The 21,258-nt window shown below is 42.4% G+C and overlaps 1 protein-coding gene across 9 annotated transcripts in view; it reads right to left on the bottom strand.

The window, feature by feature from the left end:
* Positions 1 to 21,258, bottom strand: part of kidins220a (kinase D-interacting substrate 220a) — a 110,960-nt gene that overhangs the window by 63,307 nt on the left and 26,395 nt on the right. For 4 of the 9 annotated variants that reach the window (XM_029713943.1, XM_029713937.1, XM_029713935.1 and 1 more), the window contains 15 exons: positions 9,130 to 9,282; positions 8,823 to 8,921; positions 7,984 to 8,082; positions 6,222 to 6,320; positions 5,990 to 6,088; positions 5,711 to 5,809; positions 5,164 to 5,361; positions 4,814 to 4,912; positions 4,347 to 4,445; positions 3,849 to 3,947; positions 3,485 to 3,662; positions 3,057 to 3,221; positions 2,562 to 2,741; positions 2,018 to 2,183; positions 1,647 to 1,798 (listed from right to left, as the gene is read on the bottom strand). In XM_029713943.1, the coding sequence (XP_029569803.1) occupies positions 1,647 to 1,798; positions 2,018 to 2,183; positions 2,562 to 2,741; positions 3,057 to 3,221; positions 3,485 to 3,662; positions 3,849 to 3,947; positions 4,347 to 4,445; positions 4,814 to 4,912; positions 5,164 to 5,361; positions 5,711 to 5,809; positions 5,990 to 6,088; positions 6,222 to 6,320; positions 7,984 to 8,082; positions 8,823 to 8,921; positions 9,130 to 9,261 (1,963 nt within the window). In that variant the 5' untranslated portion in view covers positions 9,262 to 9,282. Of the gene's footprint in view, positions 1 to 1,646; positions 1,799 to 2,017; positions 2,184 to 2,561; positions 2,742 to 3,056; positions 3,222 to 3,484; positions 3,663 to 3,848; positions 3,948 to 4,346; positions 4,446 to 4,813; positions 4,913 to 5,163; positions 5,362 to 5,710; positions 5,810 to 5,989; positions 6,089 to 6,221; positions 6,321 to 7,983; positions 8,083 to 8,822; positions 8,922 to 9,129; positions 9,283 to 12,089; positions 12,725 to 12,782; positions 12,803 to 17,124; positions 17,656 to 19,407; positions 19,992 to 21,258 lie in introns of those variants that run through there. The other 5 variants (XM_029713936.1, XM_029713942.1, XM_029713938.1 and 2 more) reach the window with 5 other exon arrangements.

Genomic DNA, 21,258 nt, shown 5'->3' with positions numbered 1-21,258 from the left:
TCTGTGGAAAGACTTGAACATTGCTGTTCACTGCTACTCCCATGTAACTTAATAGAGCTTGAAAAAGATCTGCAAGGAAGAACGGGAGGAAATCTCTAAATCCAGATGTGCAAAGCTGATAAAGACATACCCAATACAACTCAAAGCAGTAATCGTCAAAGGTGCTTCTACAACATATTGACTCAGGGGTGTGAATACTTATGTAAATGAGATTTCTGTATTTCATTGTCAATAAATTTGCAAAAATGTCTATAAACATGTTTTCACTTAATCATTATGAATTCAGGCTGTAACACAACCTATTCGTATTGTTTACAGCCTTTCATGTCCACACCGATGCTGACATGACGGAGGCATCAGAAAATGTAGCCAAACTTTAATAAGACTTAATTACATACATAGGCTAAATGCCATGTTTGACAAATAAAATGTAGGATTATTCATGTCTAAAGGCTTGATTCTGTCGACATGCTCGGGGCACTGTTCGTTCAGATAGGAGAGAAAGAACAGTGCCCGTTGCGTACCGCAACATCACCCACCTTGCAATCTAAGCGGAGGCAGTCAGCATTTGAAACCATTTAACAATAAACGCAATTGTTTAAAATCTGGACTTTAAAACATTTCAAAACGTATGAGTCATGTCTTACCTTACTTCAAAGTAGCCTAGCCAAATTCCGACCTTAGAAATATTGAGGGAATTATTTTAACACGAAAGCAGTAGGCTCTCATGTTCTATTGGTTTTCAAAATCAACTTTTTTTACTGTCCAGCAGCCAAATACATAGTCATATTAGCAACCCATGCAAGTTGTTGCATCTTTAGATCTTTCTAAATTTCTAAAGGATATTTTCATCTTTGTCACATGAAACTGCTTGCATTTTAGAATAAGGCTGCAACATAACATTTGGAAAAGGGGAAGGGGTCTGAATACTTTCTGAATGCACTGTAGAGCCTACTGCTGTGTGCGCATTGCTGCGCTTATAATGTGATGAAATAATAGTTTATCAAAATTTTAAGCTAAACGTTCTGATCTGTTGCATCAGCTTCATTGCTTTTAAAAGGTTTTTTGATGTACTGGTTGTATGAATTTGGGATCTATCGTTCCACAACTGTCCCAGATTCTGTTCGGAAGATTTATTTGTAGCACAGAATGACAAGCTGACCAATAGAATAGGTCAACTTTTGTACTATGGGGGATAGTAGGTTGACACAGGCTAGTGCTTTTGCTGTTTGTTACTCATCCTGTTGGCTGAGGAAAAGTAAACGTGGACAGTTCTTCTAACGTCTTCAACGTGCACCTCGGAATTCCATAAGAATGACGTGCACCGTTGCATCCCGATGTGTTTGCCTTCACCTGTACTTCGAAGCTGCGAGGCCTGTGATAAGGACCCGATCACCCGGCAGGCATTGGCTATTAAGAATTGAGATACCTGAGAAAGCCATGTGAGTAATAGGTGCTTCGGAGCACGGCGATTGGTAGCCGGTAGAAGGGAATTATAATTATTATATTTCAGCCCAGGGGGGCACAACGGCCACACAAGGGGCAGGGAAATTCGAGGCCTGCTGTACACTAAATACACAGTATTAGAGACAGAGGTAATACGACAAGGTTATAAAGGATATCCAAAGTGGAGACAAACATAGTACCTTGGTTCTCCTCGTTCTTGAACACCCTGAAGAGGCGGGTGGCCATGAAGCCAAACTCCCTCTCACAGGCATCAGACAGGGTGGCTATCATCTCTGCCAGGCTGGTCTCCCCTCCCACACTGGACAGACGATTGTAGTCTGTGAACAAGAACCTGACACACACACACACACACACACACACACACACACACACACACACACACACACACACACACACACACACACACACACACACACACACACACACACACACACACACACACACACAGGTTTGTAGAATATACTTTTTCTATTGAAGGTCATTCACATCAAGGTGCGTGTGCACGAGCGGCTTCAAGCATGTATTTTATGTATGTATGTGTGTGTGTTACCTGACAGGCAGGGCGCGGGTAGTCTGCTCAGGCAGCTCGGGGGGGTTGACAAACATGAGTTTGAGCAGCAGCTCCAGGTAGCCCACCTGGCGGGCCAGACGGGTGCTGAGGACCCACGCCCAGTTCCAGTTCTCCCCCTCACGACGACCCCCGAAGTACACCAACACTGCAGGGAGGGCGAGAGAGAGAGAAAAGAATACATCACATTTCCGATTGACCATCAGACTTTCCCCTACCTATGATGAGAGAGAGAGAAAAGAGAACTGGAATTGGGCGTGGGTCCTCAGCACCCGTCTGGCCCGCCAGGTGGGCTACCTGGAGCTGCTGCTCAAACTCATAGAACGTGAAAAATGACATAGAACGTGAAAAATGTAGTTGTATGTAGCAAAACGCTGTAAGATCGCTCCAAACGTAGACCCAAGGCGCCCTCTAGTGATGTAATACATGCAACTTTCCTTAACTGCAGGAAACCCAAGGCCCAGAGTTTTTGTTTACCCATTTTATTCTCCTCCATTCCATTCTACTCTATTCTAGTGTTCCTCACCAAAGAAGACGTAGAGCAGGGTGAGGAGGCTGAGGGAGACCGCGATGGCCAGGCGGGGGTCGACGGTGAAGCCCAGGACAAGAGCCACAGAACCACACAGCAGCAGGGACAGGAAGACCACCAGCCACGAGAACTGGAACAGAGGCTCAATCTGCTGGCCTGCAAATGTCTTCATCTCATCTGGAGGAAAGGGAGGGAGAGAGAGGTTATACAAAATAATAGGCAAGTGAAAATGAGAAGGACCCCTAGCGGTTCCTGCCTTACACAGGAAACTACAAATGAGGCACTAAGGCAGACAGCCTGGTAATGAGAAAAAGGAAACTCATTTTATAGAGCTAATGTACAGAACGTGACTAAATGGGCTGACATATTCACTTTTAGATTCATATTGCTGTTGTTTAGTGAGAGGTTAAAAGCCTAATTATTTTTAAATGAGAGCCTTGGGACACTAGCAAAAGAACAGCCCTAGTGATATTCCTGGAGGTGCTCTCTTACCCTCCAGCTTCTTGAGCAGGAAGGACTTGCCGCTGCCCCACTGGGCGTACAGGCCAACACAGATGGGCGGCTGCATGGTGGGCTCACTGAGGATGTCTGCCAGGGCACTGCTGTACAGGTCATACCCCAGCATGTCACCGTCAGACTCAGAGGGAGACAGGTGCTCTGAGAGACAGGGGGAGAGGGAGAGAGATGGGAGAGTGTGAGTGGTCATCACTTGATAAATACAGCAATACTTCCAAATAATAAATCATCAAATTTCCAAAACAAGATTGAAAGAGCTAAAAGTAATGATTCATATTAAAAGATGTTTTAAATAATACCAGTTGGGTATTACAATTTCATTCATAATAACAGGCTAAAATACAACCCTAGAGTACTCTTGTGCACTATATGCATGTCTATGTGATTTGAGTATCATGTCTCACTGGCTCCAAAGATCTGAGTGAGGATGCTCTTCTGGTGGGTGCAGTCGATGTTGTAGGGCGTCTCGCCGGCCTTATTGGGGCGGTAGAGCAGGCGGCCATCTTTAGGGTTCCTCAGGAGGAGCTCAGCCAGCTTGCGGCTCCGCCCTCTGATGGCAATGTGAAGGGCCGTGTCGCCTTTCTGGACAGGAGAAGAGAGAGATGATTAGAGAGAGAGTGGTGTAGAGTAAAGTAAGGTAGAACATTTGGATTGCTCAATGTGGATATATATTTGGCGGTCACACGTCAGACATTGGCTCGAATACAGAACCTGTGCTGTTATTCTAAAGACACATCCTAGGCTCTATATGTCGTGTTTGTACAGTACCTTGTCCACAGCAGCCACCTTGGCCCCTCTGTCCAGGAGCAGCTCCACTATCTCAATTTTCCTCATCTTGGTGGCTTTGATCAAAGGGGTCTCTGCATCCTGAAACACACATCATCATCATGTCAGACCAAGAACAGTGATTGGTGAGAATAGAAGCAAGCAAATGTACATTTGCAACACTAATCACACTTGTATAAAACTCGTTTTTAAACCGTCACAACTTTATCACAACTTTTTATTATTTTTTACCTTTATTTAACTAGGCAAGTCAGTTAAGAACAAATTATTATTTTCAATGACGGTCTAGGAACAGTGGGTTAGCTGCCTTGTTCAGGGGCAGAACGACAGATTTTTTTGACCTTGTCAGCTCGGGGATTGGATCTTGCAACCTTTCGGTTACTAGTCCAACACTCTAACCACTAGGCTACCTGCCGCCACAATGTTGATGTTGACAAGAGAGGAATTTGCTTATTTATAGCAGCTGTGGCTGTTCCTTACCTTGGTGCAGCTCTCAGTGTCCGGGTTGCATTGGAGGATGTCTCTCACCATGGTGGCGTTCCCTTTCTCCACTGCCCAGTAGAGGGCAGTCTTACTATCCTGTTTTACACAGTTGAGAACAGGGTCATATTCATTAGGCACCAAACGGAAGAAACCTGACAGAAACAGGGAGGGACTACCTGAACATATCCAATAAGAAACGCTTGTTTTTGTTTTCTGTTGTAAAACATTTTGCTACGGTGTGCCCTAATAAATTGGCATGATGATAGACCAGAGATGTTAAAGGTCCAATGCAGCGGTTTTTATCTCAATATCAAATCATTTCTGGGTAACAATTAAGTACCAAACTGTGATTGTTTTAATTTAAAAAATTGTAAAAAAAAAAAAAAAAAATAGTTTCTTAGCAATGAGCAAATTCCCAAGCAAGAATTTTGCTGGGACTGTCTGAGTGGGGAGGGGACTCCTACCTGTCCCTTGACGTCAATGTCGGCATATTTGTTTAGAAGGGCTCTGACAATCTCCACATGTCCTCCTCGCACTGCTCCGATCAGCACTGTCTCCCCACTCTGTGACACACAAAATAAACAGCACAGGCTTTCAATACAGAGAACACAAACTCAATCACCACACAACAGAAAAGATGGATTATACTGTAGAGGAGCAGACGATACGTGCTGTTACCATCAGCACATTTATCCATACAGCATGACCATTATCATTCAGGTTGATATAATCCTGTCTAGACTCTACTGTTTATTGTCAGGGTTATCAGGGCAATATTTCAGCTCATCTTTAGAGGTTAGTGATGGTCACCTACCCTGTCTGGTATGTTGATGTAGGTGCCAGCGTCCAGCAGGTCCTGGACTATCTCATTGTAGCCTTCCTTGGCAGCGATCATCAGGGCCGTGTTGCCGTCCTTGTCTGTCATGTTGACGTTGGGGTTCCTCTTCAGAATCTCCTTCACCACCTCATTGAAACCACCCCGCACAGCCACGATCAGAGCTGTCATGGAATTCTGATAGGGAGAGAATAACAGTCAGGTTTTTGTCATTTCAACACAGTGTTTCCTTTCATGGATTGCAGCTAAAGCCTATTTTTTCACGATGGACGGGAATGAATGAATATCTATACGGACAAAGCTCTGACTGATCAGATAAGGCCTTATTTTAAAGAGTGTGTAGTCAAACGTATGACAAAAACCTCTGACAAGGCATTTGAGAATATTCATACATTTTTCCCCCAAGACAAAATAGATTAAAAAATACATTTTGGAGTGAACCGACCCTTGCTTGAGCCCATTGTGTGTGTGATCCGCTCAGGCCTTGTGTAATGAGGTTTAAACGAGAGTAGGGAAGTCCACTTACTGCTCCCTCCTGGTCCACATCGGCCCCATTGACCAGCAGGTGTATCACACTGTCATAGTGGCCCTTCCTGGCCGCCCAGATCAACGGGGTAGTGCCATACTGAGAACAGGGGAGGAGAGAAAAGAAGAAAGAAAGAGAGCGTTGATGACTATTGAAACACCGAATGTAGGGTCATTTAGTATACTTACTTTAGGTTACTTTGTCATTAAAAAAAATCATAACTTTTATGGCATTTTTATACAAGACAAATTGAACACAGGACCAGTGGTGAGTGCTTACCTTGTCAGAGCAGTTGACTTTAGCTCCGTGATGAATCAGGAGATGCACTATATCAGCATGGCCTCGTCCAGCCGCCCAGATAATGGGGTAGACGCTGTACTGTAAGGACAGACATTAGCATATTTAACTCATTCTGAAATACACAAATGATTTACCTAATTACAGTATATGCTTTAATTTGTGAATGAATACAAGGTCTAAAGCTCTTTAGATAGGAATAGTACCAGTGTACCTGGCCAGTGATGTTGGGGCTAGCTCCTTTCTCCAGCAGTAGCTGGGTAACCTCCACACGACCCTTATAGGAAGCCCACATGAGGGCACTCCATCCCCCCTGTACAGTAAACCACACAGGCGCGCACACACACACACACACACACACATTAAATGGGAAGTGGTGACATGTATAGTTAGTGGCTATTGCCACAATTCCCACAGTGCCAGGGAGAAGTAGAGCAGTCATCTTCTGTATGATGTCATGATGTCATACAGCACGACATGCACATAGCCAAACAGTGGGTTTAATCCTGTTATTAGTACAGACAGGCTGGCACCAGGGTGGCTTAAGGCGTCAGCATGCTTCAGTTCGGCTGGCGCCTAAGAGGTTTGGAACTCGAGTCTGCTCGCATACTCCCTTAAAAGACCTTGGCTTGAAAAATGATAAAAAAGCCGCAATTGTTTGTCCATTTTGAGACACCGTAGACGGTATGCACTTCCTCAAAATAGTCAGAATGAATCCAAGATTACTCAATAAATCTGTAATACATTTGAATGTTTTTACCGAGGAGATTTTCCATCTGACTAAGATGTTTGGTGCAGTATTTCTCAAGTGGAAAAATGTGCATGAGAGTGAGTCATCTCTCGTTGAACGACAACAGGCACTTCATTGAAGAATCCCACCGTTGACCAGTCGCCGACGTCGGCTAGCGACTTTGGCTTCCCTCGAGAGAAAAAAATATTGAAGAGCCGAAAAGTCCAAAACGTACTAACAAAAAAAATTGCCACATAAATGTCACAAAAAGTCGTCATAGGATATGCAGAAACTGTTCCCGAACTGAGACGCAACGCAGCCATGATTGATTGCCTGAGTCACCTTACGCTAGAACCAGTCCAGTGACTTCAAAATATGAAATGGAAATGGCTCATTTCAGAAGGCAAAACCTTTGGTCATGACACTCACAATGAACAAACACTGTCATTAGTCTTTTCTCCATGATCATTACCCCTCCGCGAAACATGCAGAAGTGCAAAAAACAAGGCATTTTGAATAACCTAAACTATACTGTGAATGAACACAGAGCTGCAGATAGACAGGATGTGAAGTAGGCTTCTTCCACTGAGAGGTTTGTATTACAGATATTAACCATATCCCAGGTTAATGTACTCCGGACATCCAGAGCTCAGTAAATGCAATTATTACAAAATGGAAGAGATTATATTGGAGGTAATGGGATCGCATCCCAAGCTAATGGATAAATCACTTCAAAGCAGCCTGGAATGGATTGCAGTCAGACATAAGACAGTAGAGGAAGAATATGAATAGACTCTTTCTACTCTGTGTGTGTGTGTGGGGGGGGGGGGGGGGGGGGTGTGTGTGTTGGGTATTGTGACAGCAAGGAAAATATGAATTTCAGTGCAAATGGACCAATAAAGCAAGTATTGTACTGTATTTTAGCTGTCATACGAAATACCCAATGGCCACCGTCAATGAGTCAATGACTGCTGTGCCAGAGTTGTAGGTGACCTTGTTCACCCCAGAAGGTTGAACGCTTTGGAAAATGCATCCAGATAAAAGACGGTCCAATCTAAAATAATCCTCCTTTCATCTTTTTGTTATGTCGTTTTTCCTCACTTTTTCATTCAAACTAGTCCTTCAAGAGAAATGTTACACACAGGTACAAAAGCTTTACTTCATGTTGCCCAGTGTTTACTTTAGTGCCCACTCTGCAATGTCCTTGCCCAATACCCTGTACCCAGTGCCCACCCTCCTCTCTCACCATGTCCCGGTGCTCCAGGCTGGCATTGTTGGCCAGCAGCTCCTTCACCACCTCCACATGGCCCTCTTTAGCCGCTGAGATAAGTGCCGTCCAGCAGTCCTGTTGACGGGCAGAACACAGGGGTTACACTTGGTCACCACGGAAACTCCAATCATGTCGTCGTCGCCGTGGACCACCACCAATCAGAGGGCTGCCGGTCTGTATTAATCCGCTCCACAGTGCTGTACCTACCAGCTGGTCGTACCAGGTGCTCATGGACGCGGGGTGGAGGTGACAGAGAGAGCGCGTCAGATAGAGAACAGAGAGCAAAGGAGAGATAGAGAGAGAGAGACGCGGTGTCCAGGTCTGGTCCGTCTCACTCAGTCTGGTGTAGTGAGAGTCTGAGAGTGTGTATGAGGTTTAGTAAGAGGTTGAGGCTGGGTGTGTTGATGGAGACAGCAGCTCTACACCCTGTAATTTACTTTAACAGAGGCCTGAGGCATTCAACAGGTGCTCATTATGGGGCTCTGTGTTAACCCACAGCGTGGTGAGTTCAGCAGGCTGGACACTAAGGGCTTATCGGGCAGCGGAGACCAAATGTTAACTTTGTGCGGTAATGTATTCTGTTGGCATCATGGTGCATTTTAGGGTTGGACAATGGTTTTTACTATGTACCTTGAGCGACCGAAATCTTACGTGTTCCCAGCAGACTTATTCTCCCTGTCCTGAGCATAGGTGTGTGGTTGTGGTTGGAAAAGTCCTAGGTCTAAAACTCATGTGACAGCATCCCTCAAACCCATTGTCTAGCTACCATTTGTTTTAAGTGCGGTGTGTGTGTGTGTGTGTGTGTGTGTGTGTACCACGTCGTCCAGATTGACGTTGGCTCCTCTCCTGATGAGCTCCTGGACTATCTCTATGCTGCCCTGCTCTGATGCCACCATCAGGGAAGTCTGACCATTCTGAATGGGGGAGAGAGAGACAGAGACAGAGGCGGTCACTAATCACATAAGAGATTACCTGAGCACTGATTTAATTGGAGCATCACTTTTATAGCAAAATCTGGCTAAACAAATTAGCCTAGTACTTCTTTAGATGTTTATGTTAACTCTCATGTGTATGTTTACTGTGTTACATGCAATGCCTAGTATCCAGTGGTCATTGACTAACCTCGCTCCTGCTGTCCACCTCCTTGAACTTGTCCAGGTGGGCTTTTATGGCCGGCACGTTGTCCTCCTCAACGTAGCTGAACAGACTCTGGGTGGCCAGAGTGGTCATCTTCAGAGAGGTGGTGGTGTCCATGACTACGCCTCACCACTGTGACTAGGACACACAAAGAGAGGTTATTAGCCTATGTACACATAAACCTGGCACAGTCAAAGCTGGCTGGACATATTTGAAGCACATTGTCATAAGGACAACACAACACCTTAATAAGCCATAGGTTAGAAAGCACCTTCATACATGAGTCAACAACCACAAGTTGATGTTTTAGTTAAAATGTCAGTCAAAATCACAGGAGGTTGGTGGCACCTTAATTAGTGAGCATAGGCTCGTGGGTAATGGCTGGAGTTGAATAGGTTGAACGGTATCAAATACATCAAACATGGTTTCCATGTATTTGATGCATTCCATTTGCTCCGTTCCAGACATTATTATGAGCCATCTTGACCTCAGCAGCTTGCACTGGTCAAAATGCTTCTAAATGTGTTATGGATGTGTTCTTGACATGCCTAGTTAAATAAAATAAATAAATGGATTATGACTGTAAATAGGCCCTAAGCCAAGCAGTACACAAATAAAGGGAATGTTCATTGTCCACTAACCGGTATCTGTTTCAAAAGGATGGCATTTCTTTGAGCTTTGAAATCAGAAGTTCAACTTGGTAGAAGCAAACAGTGAGCAGTGCAGACAGAGAGTGCATTCGGAAAGTATTCAGACCCCTTCCCTTTTTCCACATTTTCTTACGTTACAGCCTTATTTTCCTCATCAATCTACACACAATACCCCATAATGGACAAAGCAAAAACAGGTTTAGACATTTTTGCAAATGTATAAAACAATATATTTTAAAAATACCTTATTTACATAAGTATTCAGACCCTCTGCTATGAGACTTGAAATTTAGGACCACCAAGACTCTTCCTAGAGCTGGCCGCTCGGCCAAACTGAGCAATAGGGGAAGAAGGGCCTTGGTCAGGGAGGTGACCAAGAAGCCGATGATCACTCTGAAAGAGCTCCTCTGTGGAGATGGGAGAACCTTCCAGAAGGACAACCATCTCTGCAGCACTCCACCAATCAGACCTTTATGGTAGAGTGGCCAGACGGAAGCACTCCTCAGTAAAAAGCACATGACAGCCCGCTTGGAGTTTGACAAAAGGCACCTAAAGGACTCTCAGACCATGAGAAACAAGATTCTCTGGTCTGATGAAACCAAGACTGAACTCTTTGACTCTTTGGCCTGAAGGCCAAGCGTCACGTCTGGAAGAAACCTGCCACCATCCCTACGGTGAAGCATGGTTGGCCCAGCGCCGCCCAGGTTAGGCCAGGGTAGGCCGTCATTGTAAATAAGAATTTGTTCTTAACTGATTTACCTAGTTATATAAAGGTTAAATAAAACAAATGAAAATAAAATAAATGGTTGTGGTAGCATCATGCTGGGGGGATGTTTTTCAGTGGCAGGGACTGGGAGACTAGTCAGGATCTAGGGAAAGATGAACTGAGCACAGAACAGAGAGATCCTTGATAAAAACCTGCTCCAGAGCAGTCAGGACCTCAGACTGGGGCGAAGCTTCACCTTCCAACAGGACAACGACCCTAATCACACAGCCAAGACAATGCATGAGTGGCTTCGAGAAAAGTCTCTGAATATCCTTGAGTGGCCCAGGCAGAGCCCAGACTTGAACCCGATCAAACATCTCTGGAGAGATCTGAAAGTAGCTGTGCAGCGATGCTCCGCATCCAACCTGACAGAGCTTCATAGGATCTGCAGAGAATAGGAGAAAAATCGCTGCCAACGGTGCTTCAACAAAAGTACTGAGTAAAGGGTCTTAATACTTATGTAAACGTGATATTTCAGTTTCATATTTTTTTTATACATTTGGAAAAATTTCTAAAAAAACATGTTTTTTCTTTGTCATTATGGGGTATTGTGTGTAGATTGATGAGGGGAAAAAATGATTTAATCCATTTTAGAATGACTAACTAAAAAGTCAAGGGGTCTGAATACTTTCCGAATGCACTGTACACTTGCATTTCATACAGGCCTAATAATACAGCAACTATAATTATAACAGTTAGAGATGGGTATGAGAATTCAAGTACTCAAAATGAACTGTCAAAACTCGATCTTTAACCAGATATCTTTTTTATAAACTTTAAAACTATTTGGTTGAAATGTTGTCTTGAAGAACACATACATTTTATTTGGACTCTAGTGTTCTATTTGTGCATGTGCATTTTCGGGACAGAACAAAAAAGAACCATGCCAAGCATCACACGGTTTTTCTCCCAAAATTCCCTTGTCCATCTGTGTCTAACTCGCTCTATTGCGTTCTGACCACTCCCTCTACACACATGCTGACTGTACGCACAAGCTCTGTTAGGCCTATACAAACTAACTGATGGGATACACAAGCTACATTTATTGTAGAAATGATGACAGTTGTATCACATATTCAAAATGGACTGGTTGACTGAAGTAGGGAAATATGTGTTCCAACAATAAACTGCAGTTTTGGAATAATTGCGTCCGGTCTATTTTTATTTTTCGCTTAGGCGAACTTGCGTTTGTCACTAGTTACCACATGCACAAAGTCAAAATTGGCTATATCGTCCAAATTCATGAAAAACATGTTTGTTATTAATTTAAGGTTAGCAGTGTGGTTAAGGGTAAGGCATAAAATCTGATTCTAAGAAGAGAAATTGTATAAAAATAGGTGGGATTTATGACTTTGTGGCTGTGGTAACTACTGACAACCCTACTTTGCGAACTGTTAGCGCCATTCAGAATTGGTACGCTATAACCACCCTAAACATACAGGTTCCACACTGAAAATATGCGAAAACGTAAGTTTGTCTTCATCAATGAGTGTATTTTAATCAGAATCATTAAGCTTAGGCCTACTCACCAAACAGAGTAATTCATCCCCATGCAGTGTTCAATGTGGAATTGTTAATCCATTTAGACAATTCCAAAGATCAGGCAGAATAAACTACAAATCTGTATATCGAAAATAAGACAGATTTTGGTTTGTAACCCTGAAAAAAATTGTCTTTCAACTCGCCAAATTGAGCCCGGTTTCAAATGATCACTCCTTGAAAATAACTGTTCCAGGCGCAGGATAATGAATGTCATGTGCACAAGTACAGTGAAATGCCTTTCTTGCAAGCTCTAAACCAAACAATGCAGTACAAAAAATAATGTGGAACAAAAACTTACGAGAAATAAGTTCTATTTTATTATATTACATCATGTTTTTTTACTATAAAATAGGTGTGTCTTGACTGTGATAAGAGCTTGGAAAATAAGTGTCTTGTCTGCTAATTTAACAAAACAAGGCTATGCCATTGCACAGCCGTAGGGTTCTACAAGCAAGTGCTACTGTTGAGGTTCCTACCCTTTTGAAGATTGTGTTAATGATGTAATATTTGAATCTTAAATGGCATTTTTTTATTAACTGAATATATGAAATTACATGTTGTGTTTATATTTTTGTTCAGTGTGAAGTGTTGATCCCACCTGTCATGAGCTAAAATAACAGACCACAGAAATTGTCCATATGCTAAATAAGCTAATTTAAAAAAGTATTTATTTATTTTACCCGTTTTTCTCCCCACTTTCGTGATAGCCAATTGGTAGTTATGGTCTTGTCCCATCGCTGCAATTCCCGTACGGACTCGGGAGAGGTGAAGGTCAAGAGCCATGTGTCCTCCGAAACAAGACCCTGCCAAGCGGCGCTGCTTCTTGACACAATGCTCGCTTAACCCGGAAGGCAGCCGCACCAATGTGTCAGAGAAAACACTGTCCAACTGGCGACCGTGTCAGCGCGCATGCGCCCGGCCCGCCAGGATTCGCTAGAGCCCAATGGGACAAGGACATCCCGGCCGGCCAAATCCTCCCCTAACCCGGACGACTCTGGGCCAATTGTGCGCCGCCTCATGGGTCTCCCGGTCGCGGCCGGCTGCGAAAACAGCCCGGGTAGTGACGCCTCTAGCACTGCGATGTACTGCCTTAGGCCGCTGTGCCACTCAGGAGAACCTATTTCTCTCAAATTTTGTGCACAAATTTGTTTACATCTCTGTTAGTGAGCATTTCTCCTTTGCCAAGATAATCCATCGACCTGACAGGTGTGGCATATCAAGGAACTGATTAAACAGAAAGATCAAGGCCATCCAAATGGCGCAGTGGTCTAAGGCTAGCTGTGCCACTAGAGATTCTGGGTTTGAGTCCAGGCTCTGTCGCGACCGGGAGACCCATGGGGCGGAGCACAATTGGCCCAGCATCGTCCGGGTTAGGGGAGGGTTTGGCCGGCAGGGATGCCCTTGTCCCATCGCACACTAGCAACTCCTGTGGCGGGCCGAGCGCAGTGCACGCTGACATGGTCGCCAGGTGTACAGTGTTTCTTCGGACACATTGGTGCGGCGGTGCGGCTCAGTTGGGTTTCGGAGGACGCACGGCTCTCTACCTTCGCTTCTCCCGAGTCTGTACGGGAGTTGCAGCGATGAGACAAGACTAACTACCAATTGGATACCACGAAATTGGGGAGAAAAAGGAGTAATAAAAAATAAATAAACAGCATGATCATTACACAGGTGCACCTTGTTCTGGGGACAATAAAAGGCCACTCTAAAGTGTGCAGTTGTGTCACACAACATAATGCCATAGTTGTCTCAAGTTTTGAGGGAGCGTGACATTGGCATGCTGACTGCAGGAATGTCCACCAGAGCAGTTGCCAGCGAATTGAATGTTAATTTCTCTACTATAAGCCTCCTCCAATGTATTTTTAGAGAATTTGGCAGTACGTCCAACCGGCCTCACAACCGCAGACCACGTGTATGGTGCCGTGTGGGCAAGCGGTTTGCTGATGTCAATGTTGTGAATCCAGTGCCCCATGGTGGCGGTGTGGTTATAGTATGGGCAGGCATAAACTACAGACAACGAACACAATTGCATTTTATTGATGGCAATTTGAATGCACAGAAATACAGTGACGAGATCCTGAGGCCCATTGTCATGCCCGTTTAGCAATTAGAATTTGTTATCTGTAATGGTTATGATAAAGTAGGCATTGTTGCACACTATTGGCATATACACTGAACAAAAATATAAAATGCAACATGCAACAATTTAAAATACTTCATATAAGTTAATTTAAGGAAATCAGTAAATTGAAATATATTCATTAGGCCCTAATCTATGTATTTCACATGACTGGGATTATAGATATGCATCTGTTAGTCACAAATATCTTTTAAAAAATGGTAGGGGTGTGAATCATCAAACCAGTCAGTATCTGATGTGACCACCATTTGCCTCATGCATCGTGACACATCTCCTTCACATACAGTTGATCAGGCGGTTGATTGTGGCCTGTGGAATGTTGTCCCACTCTTCTTCATTGGCTGTGCGAAGTTGCTAGATATTGGCGTGAACTGGAACACGTCGATCTTGAGCATCCCAAACATGCTCAGTGGGTGACATGTCTGGTGAGTATGCAGGCCATGGAAGAACTGGGACATTTTCAGCTTACAGGAATTGTTTACAGATCCTTGCGGCATGGGGCCGTGCATCATCATGCTGAAACATGAGGTGTTGGCGGCGGATAAATGGCACGACAATTGGCCTCAGGATTTCATCACAGTGTCTCTGTGCATTAAAATTGCCATTGATAAATTGCAACTGTGTTCGTTGTCCGTAGCTTATGACTGCCCATACCCTAAACCCACCACCACGGGGCACTCTATTTACAACATTGACATCAGCAAACCGCTCGCCCTCACGACGCCATACACGCTGTCTGCCATCTGCCCGGGACAGATAAAACCGGGATTCATCCGTAAAAAGCACACTTTTCTAGCGTACCAGTGGACATCGAAGGTGAGCATTTGCTCACTGAAGTCAGTTACGATGTTGAACTGCAATCTGGTCAAGACCCTGGTAAGGACGACGAGCACGCAGATGAACTTCCCTGAGACGGTTCCCACCGTTTCATCAGCTGTCCGGGTGGCTCGTCTTAAACCATCCCGCAGGTGAAGAAGCCGGATGGGGAGGTCCTAGGCTGGCGTGGTTACACGTGGTCTGCGGATGTGAGGGCCGGATGGACGTACCGCCAAATCTCTAAAAAGACATTGGAGGAGGCTTATAGTAGAGAAATGAACATTCAATTCTCTGGTAACGGCTCTGGTGGACATTCCTGTAGTCAGCATGCCAATTTCACGCTTTCACGCTGTGGCATTGTGTTGTGTGACAAAACTGCACATTTTAGAGTGGCCTTATATTGTTTAAATAGCTTCTTGATAGGCTTTTTGTGTGTATGGAAAATTTCTGGGATTTTTTTATTTCAGCTCATGAAACATGCGACCAACACTTCACACGTTGCGTTTCTATTTTTGTTCAGTATAGATAAATGCGCAAAAGAAATGTATCCAGTGCGGGCCTTTTGTTCTAAAAATCTTTTTTATTTTCATTCGAGTACTCTAAAAAAAATGATGTGAGTACTCAAACAGTCAAAAACAATGAAATGGCCATCTCTAATAATAGTAGGCTATGCCCCCATTACCCTGTCCCTGAACCAAAGATGTTGAACCCATTCATACTTCTGACAATAGGAACTAATTAGGAATTACAGTATGTCTTCCAGATCTAGTAGAGGAATAATGAGAGCAAAGCAGTCACCGTGGCTATGTTAGACTATAAGACAAAAAAATACATCCCAATACAATAATGAGATGAGCTCCATCATTGAAGACAAAGAAAAGGCCCGAAGCCTACTTAATTGGCAGTTATGGACATACACAGCACTCCAATTTCTTCTGCTTAGGCTAGGCTATGTCAGGATGTGCTGTGCTGTGCTGTGCCTAAAATGCCAATTTCCTTTTACTATCAGCGATTCTAATGGTTCAGTGCTTCAGTCTGAGGCAAAGGGATAGTAGCTGATCATTAGGCCTTAGCCTACATAGCATGCTTTAGTAAACAAATACTCAAACAAATGAGATGGGGAAACCTTTCAAGGATTGGCTAAGTGGAGAACGATTGTTGTGCTGTCTACTTGCAGAATTATGCGGTATGCCCAATGACAAAACAATCTGAAATGTGCCTAATTTTATACAAAATTATGAATTTCACCCAATGACAACACTTAAGACAAAAAGAGCTGGAAACACCTTCATTAGCAACGCAGCCTGAAAATGTATGCCTAAACAAATCTAATTATTTAGCCTATAAAACTTTCATGAATAATTTTATTAGCCTATACATAATATATTAATATCAGCTAAAAGCTATTTTGATCCTTAGATAGGTCTTAATTATTCTTCAATATCATAAAACCATAAAAATGTTTAACAACAAAATTCAACACTGCCTGTAATATGATTGTAAGAAAGAAGCATATTTTCAAAACTGGTGGCTACATCAGTCTGTCACCAAACAGCAGATTAAGAACATTGAATCCGATTTATCTATTCAATCTGTCTCTCTCAATTCTCTGCCTTTAGGCCTACATAGGCTAAATCTAAGAAAGTATGGTAAGGCTAGCAGATAACAGGCTTTGTTAAAAAAATAAGTCTATGATTTATTTTCTCTCATATCAGATTATTCATACACACAACCGAACAGAGCCTTTGTTTACAGTTGAGGCAACATGAACCCGCTGACACACCCTCATGTGTATCAGAGGCAGCACAGCCGCTATCAGCACAAAAGAATGGACAATGAGTGACCAGACAACAATCAATGAAACCTCAAGGATTCTCTGCACAGAGTATTGATTGAGGGGGTTGAAAACTTCCCCTCATCCCCCACCATTGCAAAACAGAAACCAACAAAATACCAACAAAGAAACCCCAAGAAATTGAAGGAGACTAAATAGCCTTAATTTTATACAGGCCTCACAAATAGCAATGAGCAAAGTCCAATAACTAACAAAGAACTGAGTGGCTTACCTTTATGGAAAATGTCAATTTGACTGCACTGAATGGCAATGTCTGTTCTTCAATTACTATCCCTCACCCACACTGACTGAGTATCAACAAGCGCTGCCTAGGCTCCACATCCCTCCCTGACGATCATGAATAATGGATGAGCAGGCAGAGCCATGCCCCAACCCCTCTCTAACACAATAGAGACACACGGAAACATGACCATACATTACAGGCTTAAAATGTCAATGTAGGTACATAATTTATGCATCATTGTTTAGTCTAGAAGAAAAAAAACATTAACATAGATAATGAGAAAGTGTGATCAGCATTCATTGTCACTGAATCCATCCTTTCCCAGCTTTAAAAAGCGTATGTCTCAATAATGAAACATGGTCAAATACTAATGAATCAATGCATATTACTTTCTGGTGCACATTTACTGAAAAGGTAAAATATGTTCTAGGTTCAAATACCACAAGAAGGACAAGGTAAAGACTCTATACCCACATGGTATGGGCAGGCATAAGCTACGGACTATGACACAATTGCATTTTATCGATGGCAATTTGAATGCACAGAGATACTGTGATGAGATCCTGAGGCCCATTGTCGTGCCATTCATTAGCCGCCATCACCTCATGTTTCAGCATGATAATGCACTGACCCATGTCGCAAGGATCTGTACCAAATTCTAGGAAGCTGAAAATGTCCCAGTTCTTCCATGGCCTGCATACTCACCAGACATGTCACCCACTGAGCATGTTTGGGATGCTCTGGATCAATGTGTACGACAGCGTGTTCCAGTTCCCGCCAATATCCAGGCTCTTCGCACAGCCATTGAATAGGAGTGGGTCAACATTCCACAGGCCACAATCAACAGCCTGATCAACTCTATGCGAAGGAGTTGTGTTGCGCTGCACGAGGCAAATTGTGGTCACACCAGATACTGACTCGTTTTCTGATCCATGACCCTACTTTTTTTAAGGCATCTGTGACCAACAGATGCATATCTGTATTCCCCAGTCATGTGAAGTCCATAAATTAGGGCCTAATGGATTCATTTCAATCGACTGATTTTCTTATATGAACTGTAACTCAGTAAAATCTTTGTAATTGTTTCATGTTGCGTTTATATTTTTGTTCAGTATAGTTCCAAGATCTCTAAATTTAACCAGTCAGCTCATTATAGCCTCTCTGCCTGTCATGGGGGATGAAAATGCTGATGATATATTTCCATGGAATGTGTTGGTCACAAGGTCTTTTGTTTGGAAGAGCAAAGGGTCAAACAGCTTAGAATGGAAATGTTTCTGAATGCAATAGCCTAGGTACAGAGTTAATGTTTCGTCATTTTGCACCTAGCCTAAATGACCTAAAAGTCCATTGGGACAAGGTGCAACATAGCTTTGACACAACCAAGAAACTTTTGACATTGTGCTGGCATCAAAGCTAGGTGGTACATAAAAATGATGAATCATAGGCTATAATGGGTGACTAAATATGCCAATTTACAGTAGCTCCATGACATGTGCATGTCATGACAGACTTCTAAAGATAGCTAGCCAACTCTTAAGATGTTTCTAATGTAATGAGCAGGTTACTGTCAGTGGTATAAAGTACTTAAATAAAAATGCTTTAAAGTATTATTTATATTTGACAACTTTTACTTCAATACATTCCTAAAGAAAATAAATGTACTTTTTACTCCATACATTTTCCATGACACCCAAAAGTAGACCATACATTTTTGAATGCTTAGCAGGACAGGAAAATGGTATAACTCACACACTTATCAAGAGAACATCCCTGGTCATCACTACTGCCTCTGATCTGGCGGACTCACTAAACACACATGCTTTGTTTGTAAATTATGCCTGACTGTTGGAGTGTACCCCTGGCTAAAAAACAAGAAAATGGTGCAGTCTGGTTTGCTTTATGTAAGGAATTTGAAATGATTTATACTTTTACTTTTGATACTTAAGTATATTTGAGCAATTACATTTACTTTTGACACTTAAGTATATTTAAAACCAAGTACTTTTTACTCAAGTAATATTTTACTGGGTGACTTTCACTTGAGTCATTTTCTTTTAAGGTATCTTTAAATTGACTCAAGTATGGCAGTTGGGTACTTTTTCCACCACTGGTTAGTGTTACAGTTTATTGTACAGTTTATGCACAGTAAGCCGTCACAATGTTGCTCGAGGGAATGCCTCTTTCGAATTCCTGAATGTGACATTTATTTTCTCACTCCTACCTAACATATAGTCTAAATGTTGAATAAACTTCATTTGAACTTAACTCTACCTGTCCGCTGATTTCGTCCTTATTCGACTGGAAATGTGAGACAAAATCTTCACAGGAAAGTCATATTAACTGACTTCCAAACGTTGGTCTCTTGTGTGCCTTCTTTTCCCCTCACCGTGGACGGGTCATTATACCCATAAAACCTAGCGGTCACACACGGAAAAGGTTCCAATCGTCTGTACATCATTTATTTTCCAAACACTTCCAATTAAATACATGTTTGGTTGTTGGCTTAACTTGGCGTGACGTTTTGATAACCTTGTTATTATCTCTCGAACAAGGTGAGTTTGATCCATTTATTCGCCTCAATTTACTCTCAAAAATGCGAAATGGTAATTAGCAACAGAGAAGACCTCAGCAAGACTACAAATTCCTGCGGGTCATTTCTAGCCAACACTGTCAGCTACCGCTCACTAGCGCGATCAGATACCTTTTTCTGCCGTTCCATGGTGAATCCATGTGCTGTATTGAAATGAATAAAGTGTTCAACTTCTTACGTCCCATTTATCTTTCTTAGCTAGCCACAGACTACACTTTAGCTAGCTAGTTAGCAGAGCAGTAGATCAAATAATTTTGTTTTACCTAGCCTACTATAGATCATTGTACAGTATGTCGACTTCGGTGTCTATTTGGAGGTACAGTGAGTGTACCTCCACCCCAATTTAAAATGTTCGCCTAAAATGACATACCGAAATCTAACTGCCTGTAGCTCAGTACCTGAAGCAAGGATATGCATATTCTTGGTATCATGTGAAAGGAAACACTGAAGTTTGTGGAAATGTGAAATTAATGTAGGAGAATAACCCATTACGTCGGGTAAAATACAAAGAAAAAAACATGTATTTATTTAATTTTTTTTGTACCAACTTTGAAATGCAAGAGAAAGGCCATAATGAATTATTCTAGCCCAGGTGCAATTTAGACTTTGGCCACTGTATGGCAGCAGTGTATGTGCAACGTTTTTGACTGATCCAGTGAACTATTGCATATCTATTCAAAATGTTGTATCAAGACTGTCCAAATGTGCCTAATTGGTTTATTCATACATTTAAGTTCATAATTGTGCACTCTTCAAACAATAGCATGGTATTCTACACTGTAATAGCTACTGTAAATTGGACAGTGCAGTTAGATTAACAATAATTTAAGCTTTCTGCCGATATCAGATATGCCAATGTCATGGGAAATGTTCTTGTTACTTACAACCTCATGCTAATCACATTAGCCTACTTTAGCTCAACCGTCCCGAGGTCGGGACACCGATCCTGTAGAGGTTTAAGTTTGAGAATCTTAGCAATACAATGTGTTCTATGCAGCTGTCAACATTGTACAAGGAAAGATAATCATTAACCAGATTTCCCCAGATGCGACTTAGATGAGTGATAACGCAATTCTAGAATGTTGTCATTGATGAGAATGAATGTAAAAATCTATTGACATTCAGAATGATTGACGTTTAGACATCCAGTCTGTATTGTAGTTGCATAACCAGAGACAAATCTTCCAAGTAACAGTATTTATTTATTCAGAGTGGTACATGATATGTCAAGTGATAAAATCCCAAGTTATCAATTGAACATTTATGGAAAAACTGCACTTGTTAAATATTTTACAGCTGTAATGTCAATCAAAATAACTTTATATTGAATAAAAATAAACGCAACATGTAAAGTGTTAGTCCCATGTTTTATGAGCTGAAATAATAGATCCCAGAAATGTCCCATATACACAAAATGTGTACACATTTGTTTTCATCCCTGTTGGTAAGCATTTCTCCTTTGCCAATATTATCCATCCACCTGACATGTGTGGCATATCAAGAAGCTGATTAAATGGCATGATCATTACACA

Source organism: Salmo trutta, chromosome 25, assembly GCF_901001165.1.
Source record: "Salmo trutta chromosome 25, fSalTru1.1, whole genome shotgun sequence".
NCBI lineage: Eukaryota > Metazoa > Chordata > Actinopteri > Salmoniformes > Salmonidae > Salmo > Salmo trutta.
The sequence above is the reverse complement of the archived record's forward strand: the minus strand, read 5'-3'. Positions and strand labels throughout refer to the sequence as shown.